Consider the following 10,473-nt stretch of genomic DNA (forward strand, 5'->3'; position numbering starts at 1 on the left):
TCAGTCGCTCAGTTGCGTCTGACTCTACGCGACTCCATGGACAGCAGTAGGCCAGGTTTCCCTGTCCATCACCAACTCCCAGAGCTTACTCAAATTCATGTCCATTGAATCGGTGATGCCATCCAACCATCTCATCCTCTGTCATCCCCTTCTCCTCCCACCTTCAATCATTCCCAGCATCAGGGTCTTTTAAAATTAGTCAGTTCTTCACATCAGGTGGCCAAAATATTGGAGTTTCAGCTTCAGCATCAGTCCTTCCAATGAATATTCAGGACTGATTTCCTTTAGGATGGACTGGTTGGATCCCCTTGCAGTCCAAGGACTCTCAAGAGTCTTCTCCAACACCACAATTCAAAAGCATCAGTTCTTCAGTGCTCAGCTTTCTTTATAGTCCAATTCTCATGTCCATACACGACTACTGGAAAAACCAAAGCTTTGATTAGATGGAGCTTTGTTGGCAAAGTAATGTCTCTGCTTTTTAATATGCTGTCTAGGTTGATAGTAACTTTTCTTCCAAGGAGCAAGTGTCTTTTAATTTCCTGGCTGCAGTCACCATCTGCAGTAATTCGGGAGCCCAAGAAAATAAAGTCTGTCACTGTTTCCATTGTTTCCCCATCTATTTGCCATGAAGTGATGGGACCAGATGCTGTGGTCTTCGTTTTTTCAATGTTGAGTTTTAAGCCAACTTTTTCACTCTCCTCTTCACTTTCATCAAGAGGCTCTTTAGTTCTTTGCTTTCTGCCATAAGGGTGGTGTCATCTGCATATCTGAGGTTATTGATATTTCTCCCGGCAATCTTGATTCCAGCTTGTGCTTCATCCAGTCCAGCATTTCTCATGATGTACTCTGCATATAAGTTAAATAAGCAGGGTGACAATATACAGCCTTGACATACTCCTTTCCCGATTTGGAACCATCTGTTGTTTCATGTCCAGTTCTGTTGCTTCTTGACCTGCATACAGATTTCTCAAGAGACAGGTCAGGTGGTCTGGTATTCCCATCTCTTTCAGAATTTTCCACAGTTCGTCGTGATCCACACAGTCAAAGGCTTTGGCGTAGTCAACAAAGCAGATGTTTTTCTGGAACTTTCTCACTTTTTCAATGATCCAACAGATGTCTGCAATTTGATCTCTGGTTTCTCTACCCTTTCTAAATCCAGATTGAACATCTGGAAGTTCACGGTTCACGTACTGTTGAAGCCTGGCTTGGAGAATTTTCAGCACTACTTTGCTAGCGTATAAGATGAGTGCAATTGTGCAGTAGTTTGAGCATTCTTTGGCATTGCCTTTCTTTGGGATTGGAATGAAAACTGACTTTTTCCAGTCCTGTGGCCACTGCTGAGTTTTCCAAATTTTCTGGCATATTGAGTGCAGCACTTTCATAGCCCTCAAATCAAGGGCGACCCCAAGTGGGGAAGGAAGGAAAATGCAAACCTGTAGCCGGTCCCAAATCGCTAGTGGGCTCTGCGGAAAGGCTTTTAACCAGCGGGGAGCAGTTGCACCTGTTTACTAGTGTGTGGCTTAGCCTGAAACCTCTTAATGTATGACTCTGACCTTAAGAAGGCGCTTCAAGGAAACCCCAGAAACAAGAGTGCTTCTTCCGATGCGCACCAGTTCTCTAGAAATCTGAGGAGAAGCCTTTCACGCCCAATCGTGTATCCCTGATTACAATCTCCCACCATAGTCTTTTTATTTCGTCTTTTGCCAGTTTCAAAAAAAAAAAAGTGAACTTTACTATCGAACCCTGAGGAAACTGGCTGTAAATATGAGGGCTTGGAAAGGAGATGCGGTGCAGAAGTACAGTGTTGCCTTAGCGGCTAAGGACAGTCAGTGAAAGCACGGGGTACCACAGGGGTGCAGCCAGCAGTCAACTGACAAAAATTCCAAGGGCTGGACTCGCCGCAGGAGAAAGGGGCGGTGCTACGATTCACCCCGCCCCTGGCCCTTTGTGACGTAGGACAATGCCCGCCTGCCACGCGTCGGAAAAGGGCTACAGCGGCTGCCACCCCCTGCGACTGACACGCTTGAGGGAACGCAGTGATCATCTGGGGGTGAATCCAGGAATCATGCATTTCTTATTTAAGTTAATCCTTTTCTTTTACGTGTGGGGCATTTTTACTGCTCAGGGACAAAAGGCAGAGGAGAGCACAGAGGAAGTGAAAATAGAAGTTTTGCATCGTCCAGAAAATTGTTCTAAGACAAGCAAAAAGGGAGACCTGCTAAATGCCCATTACGACGGCTTCTTGGCTAAAGACGGCTCGAAATTCTACTGCAGGTAGGATATGATGAGAACAACTCCCGAGTCCAGCTGAGGCACTAAATCTAACTTCCCTCCACCAACCAGAAGCTTAATTTGTTGGGTTGTTTGAGGCTGATTTTGAACAGTAAGAGTTAAGCCTTTCTGAACTTTCTAGGGGGAAAATAGGATTTGAAACAGTATTTCCCTATTATATGGGCTATTACTTTTTAAATTACTGAAAATGTTAGCCCAAGAACTTATTAAAAATACACTACATCTATACGCTCTCCTCACCACCGGCTATAGAAGTCAGTCAAGGTACTGTTTGTAAGAATGTTCACACTTCCTTTGCTGTGGGTTGGAGTCTCCTTACAGAGGATTATGTAGAATAGTTTATCTGGCCTTCAGAAGCACAATATTTACTGACTGGAGGCCGCTTTCCACTACTAGACGCCACTACAATGACTTTCTCCAGTGATTTTCCGACCCTGTGTCTTTCTGCCCTGCCCCCTCATCCCACCACTACTTACTCTGATTTAATTGATGTTTTATTACTCAGAGGTAGAATGTCTTTTCTCCTTCTGTGCTATTACCCTATAAAAATACGATTGGGGAAAGTTAATTCTTTCCATTTAGAAGAAAATAGAGAAATTTAATAAGAAAAAAAGATACAAATTTTAATCGTGGTTCAAATGACTTTTTGAGGCTAACCCTGGACCATCAATTTTTTTTAGAATAAACACAGAATGGTTAAATAAGTCATTTGGACAAACTATGCAGTTGGGGCAGGAGACCCATTAAAAAGTTAACTGTTGAGTCGTTTTTGTAAAGATGACAAGAAAAAAGAAAATGAGATGACTCCTAATGACTAGCTTTGGGCAAATCAAACCTCTGGCTATTATGAGGGAAGTTTGAGCCAAACACCCCACTATGGGATTCAGAATGAGTCCTAATATAGGAAAAGCCATGGTTAGAGAGGTTTCCAATTTTACATTGGAACTAAATACTCGGCTGTGTTTTAAAGTTTGATTTTCCTTGAAATCAACTTACCGAGGTGCTGTTTTTAATTACAGCCGGACACAAAATGAAGGCCACCCCAAATGGTTTGTTCTTGGTGTTGGACAAGTCATAAAAGGCCTAGACATTGGGATGATGGATATGTGTCCTGGAGAGAAGCGAAAATTAATTATACCGCCTTCATTTGCATATGGAAAGGAAGGCTATGGTAAGATAAAAATATGGTAAAAATAAATCATAGACTTCTGGGTAAATAGTCAAAAAAATAAAAAGCAGACTCTCAAAGTTACTATGAGTAACTCATAGTTACAACTAGGTTCACAGCAGCATTATTCAAAATAGCCAAAAACTGAAAATAACCCAAATGTATATTGACATGAGAATGGATAAACAAAATGTGGTATATACATTCAGTGGAATATTATTCAGCCTTAAAAGGAAAGAAATTTTGATATATGCTACAACATGGATGAACCTTGAATACATTATGCTAAGTGAAATAAGCCAAACACAAAAGCCAATACTGTAGGATCCCACTTATATAAAGTACCTAGAACAGTCAAATTCATAGAGCCAGGATGACCAAGCTGGTTGCCAGAGCCAGGGGAGAGAGGGTGGAATATAGGCAACTGTTATTTAATAGGTGTAGAGTTTCAGTTCTGTGAGATGAAATAGTTGGAGAGACTGGTTACAATGTCGATATACATACCACCACTGAACAAACTCTATACTTACAATTGTTACAATGGTAAATTTTATTTTAATTGTATTTTCCCACAATTAAAATTTTTGAATTACTAAAAAAATAAAAAACATAGAGAAAATATTTTTAGAACATAGAGTCCAATAAACTTTAGCTGTATGGAATCCAGTCCAGCCCAGTTCTCTCTTTTTACATATTGAGATATTAAGCCATTGTTGCAATATAAGTCTCTGGCCAGAGTTCTTACATAGTGGCAATCTTCATAATTACATAGTTCCACATAGTGGCAATCTTCATAATTACAGTGTATATTTTATAAATTCTACTTTAGTCGCTTAAGTATAAGTTATTTTATTAATTATTATATAAATGTCTATAGAAAATACTTTTTGTAAGGAGTATCAAAGTCAAATTCATAAAACTCAGGAAACTGGAACATATGATTTTGAAGTAAAAGGACAGCATTGGAACATTGTAGAAAGAACATCTAAAATATAACAAGCTATTAGTCACTACTATCCAAATTCAGGAGAAGCCTTGAAATGTAGAAAAATGAACAGCTTCTTTCAATATATTACTATTTTAAAAATACTTGAGTAAGCTATGAGAACCTAGGTTAAGCAGATAAATGAGGAAAATGTTTGCAGCATGTATAAACATGTATGATGACCTGTCCTAGAAATGGGCAACTTCATAAACAAGTGGCCCACTCACCAAAAAATACAAATGAGTGGATAAAGATGTGATATAGATACACACACACACACACACACACACACACTGGAATATTTCTCAGCCATAAAGAGGAAAGAAATCTTGCCATGTGCAACAACATGGATGGACCTAGAGGGTATTATGCTAACTGAAAATAAACCAGACAGACAAAGGCATGTATTAATTTTTCCAAAATTAAATTTTTAAAAATCACTAAAGTGGGGTTTCCCAGGTGGCTCAGATGGTAAAGAGTCTGCCTGCAGTGCAGGAGACCTGGGTTCGATGCCTGGGTTGGGAAGATCCCCTGGGGAAGGAAATGGCAACCCACTCCAGTATTCTTGCCTGAAGAATTCCATGGACAGAGGAGCCTGGTGGGCTACAGCCCATGGGTCATGAAAAGTCAGATACAACTGAGCAACTACCAAACACAAAAGTGGAGAATAGAAAAAAATTTTTAAGGGGGGAAAATGGGCAGTATGGCAGAGAGCTGGTTTCTAGCATTCTCAGTTGGGTCCTTGCTTCCTTTTACTGTGTGAAAACTATAAGGACTTTTTTTTGACTGTGCCCTGTGGTTTGCAGGAATCTTAGCTCCTGGACGAGGGATCAAACCCTGTGCTCCCTGCAGTAGAAACGCAGAATCTTAACCACTGGACCACAGAGAATTCCCTAAAGAAAGAATTTTTACCACCTCATTTTATTTTGAGTCCTTCTTAACCCCAGCTATTTGAAATATTTAGTATACAATTAAAGTAATCAAGGGGTTCTTCAATGAAATATTGTCTCTACACCCCAATATTTCATTGAAATGGCACGCCCTCTTTAAGGCTGTTGTTTTACTCATTAGAAGAGCTGGTTTCCTTGCCTATTCTTTCCAGCAGGAGCAAGGATCACAGCCCCCAGATTGGACTGGAGGGACATTAGTGATACAAGTCAAACTCAGTCAGATTTAAAACTCCTAAAGAGACAGTCCAGATAACTACATCTTCACTTTCAAAGTTTTTTGCTAATCATTTGGTTCCATCAAAATAACTCCCACAAAACCATAATTAAGGTATCCTATTTTTAGTTGTAAAGGAGCCTAGGAGAGAGAGAATTGAAGATAAGTCAAATTGAATGTAATCTTGTCCTAAAAATGCTGTCATGGACTGAGCCCAATTCTAGACAAACTAATACAGGCAGAGTTCGCCTTTCAGCCTCCTTAAATCTCATTTTCAGAGTTTCTCTTGGAGAGCATTCTGCCTGCTACAAGAGCACCCACATCTCTTGTCAACTGGTGCTCATACTAGGTCCTGTTACCACATGGCAAATGATTACTAATTTTATCCTTATTGTAAACTAATTTATGCTTAGATATGAATGACTACCCAGGCAGCCTAAGCTATTAATAAGCTAGACCCTTGTGGCAAAAATGTATAAATTTGATGTGAAGAAGTTAGTTCATATTCAGTTTGAGGTGTCTTCAATAAATATAATAACCCCATGGACTGTAGCCCACCAGGCTCCTCCATCCATGGAATTTTCTAAGCAAGAGTACTGGAGTGGGTTGCCATTTCCTTCTCCAGGGGATCTTCCCAACCAGGGAATTGAACCCAGGACTCCCGCATTTCAGGCAGATGCTTTACCATCTGAGCCACCAGGGAATCCCCATGAATCTCACTAGTATAATAATATCACCAACACCTCTGTCTTACATGTAAGGAAACAGAAGCCCAACAAAAGTGTGTTCTTTGGAATGTAGCTAACTGCTAGTTTCCCTGTATTATTTATAATAACTTACTAATAGCTTGAATTCAATTATTTTAAAAGCTGCTGTGTAGACCATAAGCAACTGCTTAACACACAATATCTTGATTGAATAAGCTTTTCTAAATAAATTGTCATTAAGACCTAACATAAGCTGTAACTTTATTTTAGGTAGTCCTTGAAGAAGTCTTTTCTTCTGCGCAATATTCTTGCCTAATGTCACAGAGCACCTCTGCATGTCTTGAAATGCATGTGATTTGATAGTGCTTTAACTAACAGTACATGTGGTATGTATAGATTCTTTACATTAATTCCTAAGTCTTTTGATCTGCTTCTCTAAATACAAGTAATTCTATAGTAAATGCATGTTTTTCTCTTCTTTATACTATCATTTTTTAGTAAGATAAAACTAACTGGCAATTTATTCTATGTGTACAGTTGAATTTTGGGGAAACTTCAACTTGTAATAGTTTTCCTTAAGAATCTTGAATTTGTTTTTAATTATTGTCAGGAAAAGTTATTTTTCTGTCATAAAGAGATCTTAATGAAAAAAAAAAAAAAGAGAGATCTTAATGAGACAGAATGGGGATGGATCTTGTAAAATTATCATTGACTCAATCTTTTACTCTAAAGTTAGGTAATGTATGTTGGTTGGAATGGTCACATTAGTCATGTGATATATGGGTAGATTTTTCTGTGTCCTGGTTTGGAGATGACTGATCTACTTCCTTTGGCTGTAACTTTCAAGCTTTTTTCTTTGAATTATATAAAATTTTAGCAAGAATCCTCCACTTTTTCTTTAAAAAATTAGTTTCCATCAAAGAACAAACTTAGCCATTTTTTAAAATAAGTGATAGACACCATTCATTCAACAAATATTTAAGTAACTATAATGTAGTAGTGACAAAAGCCCACTGCAGGTCATTTTTATTATTGGTCATCTGAAGTAGCCCATAGCTCACTAAAATCATCTGTGACATCACTTAATTGGCTAACTTTATTAAAGGGAACTATTTAACTTAATACTTATAAGAGTTTTTTTGTGATTAGAAATTTCTTCATGAAATTGTTACTGGTTTGTTCTGTTATTGCAATATTTTTGTCTATATGACAAGTCTGACAAACAAGTATATTAATACATATATTTTATTCATACTTCCAAATAACTGAACAAAATCATTTTCTAAAAGATACTAATCTTTGAAATATTTCTGGCTGTGAATTTCTTCTCTGCACTAGCTCTTTCTTGTATGATGCTGGAGTATATTATTAAAAATTATATGATTTATATTTATTTAAATTTAATCAGAAAATAATGGTCCCCTAAGTCTTTAGAACTTACTTGTTTTGAAAACATATGAGAAAAGTGTTCCTAAGAAATAGTTAGAAAGCAATTCTTATCAATATGAAATAATACAATCATAATGCTCTCATGGCTATTTGTGAATATATATTTGACCATTATCTTCATGTAAGTTAAACTGTTAAAATTCATACCTTTAGCAGAAGGCAAGATTCCACCTGATGCAACATTGATTTTTGAGATTGAACTTTATGCTGTGACCAAAGGACCACGAAGCGTTGAAACATTTAAACAGATAGACATGGACAATGACAGGCAACTTTCTAAAACTGAGGTAATTCAAACAGATTTCATATGTACAATCTAAATTTTTATTACTGTTTAAATACATCTGTGTTAAAGCTATTATGTTTACTTCTATCTAGCTTGGGCTAATTAATTTGCTTTTATACAGCTAATTACAAAAATATTAAATTCTAAGAAGAAAATGTGCTTTTTTAATATAAAAGTTGAAATGGAGTCAACCTGTTTAATTTCTCTTCTCCCTGCAAGAGGGTCATTAAAATACCAAACTAATCTCTACACAAGCATCATGACTCTAAAAATAGTCATGTGACCCAGCAATCCCATTCCTGGACATAGCTATAGACAAAACTATAATTTGAAAAGCTAACAGGCACCCCTGTTCATTGCAGCACTAGTTACAACATCCAAGACACAGAAGCACCCTAAATGTCCACTGACAGATAAATGGATAAAGATGTGGTATCCATCCATCCATACATACATACATACATACACACACACACATACAGACAGACACACACACACACACATACATACACACACACATGTACATACACACATACATATGTACAGACATACAGACATGCATACATACAGACATGCATGCATACATACATACATACAATGGAATATTACTTAGCCATAAAAAAGAATGAAATAATACCATTTGCAGCAACATAAGTAGACATAGAGATTATCATACTAAATGAACTGAAAGACAAATGATATCACTTACAAATGGAATCTAAAAAAATGATACAAAATAGAAACAGACTCACAGACATAGAAAACAAATTATGGTTACCAAAGGGGAAAGGAAGAGGGAAAGGATAAATTGGGAATTTGGGATTAACAGATACACACTACTATATATAAAATAAACAAGGACCTATTGTATAGCATGTGTGTGCCTGCATGCTCAGTTGCTCAGTCATGTCTGACTCTTTGTGACCCCATGGACTGTAGCCCGCCAGGCTCCTCTGTCCATGGAATTCTCCAGGCAAGTACAGTGGAACAGGTTGCCATTAACATTCAGATATTAATCTCTGAGTATGTACCATTAACCATCTCTAACCTCAGGGGAAGCTAATTTGAAGATATGTTTCTCTTCAAAAAATTGCTTCAAAGGTTGAAAAAAAATAAAACCTCAAATAGCCTTTTAAATTTTTGTATCATGTATAATAAGTAGTCTGAGATATGTTTCTTGAAAGCTTTCTCAAAGTTTCTGGAAATTTATTGTGGTAACTTTTTTATTAAAGAAATATTATTTTGGCCCTCTAGATAAGTCATTACCTAAAAAAGGAATTTGAAAAAGATGAGAAGCCACGTGACAAGTCATATCAGACTGCAGTTTTAGAGGATTTTTTTAAGAAGAACGACCATGATGGTGATGGCTTCATTTCTTCTAAGGAATACAATGTCTATCAACATGATGAACTATAGCATATTTTTATTTCTAAATTTTCTTAGCTATTTACTGTACTTTATATATAAAACAAAGTCACTTTTCTCTGCATTGTATTTTCTATTTTTCCCTCATGAATATATTTTGGTCCTTCAATACATGTAATATTGGAATAATAAATGTGGGGCTTTTTTGCAACATTTAACTTTCAAATAGGCATGATTGTGTTTCCTATTGCTTTATTCTGTTAACATGAATTGCAGTACCATGAAATCGACCTCTGTATCCTATTAGGCAATTTTTTCCCCTTCAAGTTATAGGAAGACACTTATGTCATAATCTGTAAGTTCTTCCCAACTCTAACCATCACAGCATGTATAGATATGTAAATACCCAATTTTTAATATTTAAAGGACCCCATATTTTAAACATATTTAATAGAAACCCAAGAATTAACATTTCACTTGTTTTATACATTTCATAGCATTACAGACAGTAAGATATAAAAATCTACCAGACTTCCCTGGTAGACCAGTGGTTAAAACTCTGAGCTTCCACTACAGGGGAAATGGGTTCACATTTCACATGGCACAGCCAAAAATAAAGTCATATGACTGAGGAATCTTCCTTTAGTGTGCATGTAGAAAAGTATTAGTTGTAATAATATGTCCCACAGAGAGCCTCAACACAGTGTCTGTACTTTATGGTGCAAGCTTCCGGCCTTGGGTATCTGTTCCAGTGGCTAATGTTTGAAAGAGACATGATGAGACCAAAGGCTTTGTGCCTCTGTCTTAGAGCATGCGTCATAAAGTCCGTGCTGCTCTGACATGCGCACGCCCTCAGACATCATTACGAATGTGCTACACCTCTTCCTTTTTGTAGGCCTTTATATCTACCATCCCTAACTTTTTGTCTTCATAGTTTTTAATTGATGCTATGGCATTTCTTAAGTCTCCCTTTCTCTGGGTATTTCTATCCTATGTCATTTCATTTCACAGTGTTCTTAGTATTAACCATGTGCAAACAGTATAAACGTATGCCATC

General features: G+C 37.2%; 1 protein-coding gene across 2 annotated transcripts; it reads left to right on the forward strand.

Annotated features, from left to right (window-relative positions):
* Positions 1–1,953: 1,953 nt before the first annotated feature.
* Positions 1,954–9,642, forward strand: FKBP7 (FKBP prolyl isomerase 7). Of its 2 annotated transcripts, none has more exons than XM_043894719.1 (4): positions 1,954–2,274; positions 3,312–3,463; positions 7,919–8,052; positions 9,306–9,642. In XM_043894719.1, the coding sequence occupies exons 1-4, from the start codon at positions 1,961–1,963 to the stop codon at positions 9,465–9,467; spliced, it is 762 nt and encodes a 253-aa protein (XP_043750654.1). In that variant the 5' UTR covers positions 1,954–1,960; the 3' UTR covers positions 9,468–9,642. The 2 variants fall into 2 exon arrangements, with proteins under 2 accessions (XP_043750654.1, XP_043750656.1); XM_043894721.1 differs by having other exon boundaries at positions 7,922–8,052.
* Positions 9,643–10,473: the final 831 nt, after the last annotated feature.

This window comes from Cervus elaphus, chromosome 33, assembly GCF_910594005.1.
Source record: "Cervus elaphus chromosome 33, mCerEla1.1, whole genome shotgun sequence".
Taxonomy (NCBI): Eukaryota; Metazoa; Chordata; class Mammalia; order Artiodactyla; family Cervidae; genus Cervus; species Cervus elaphus.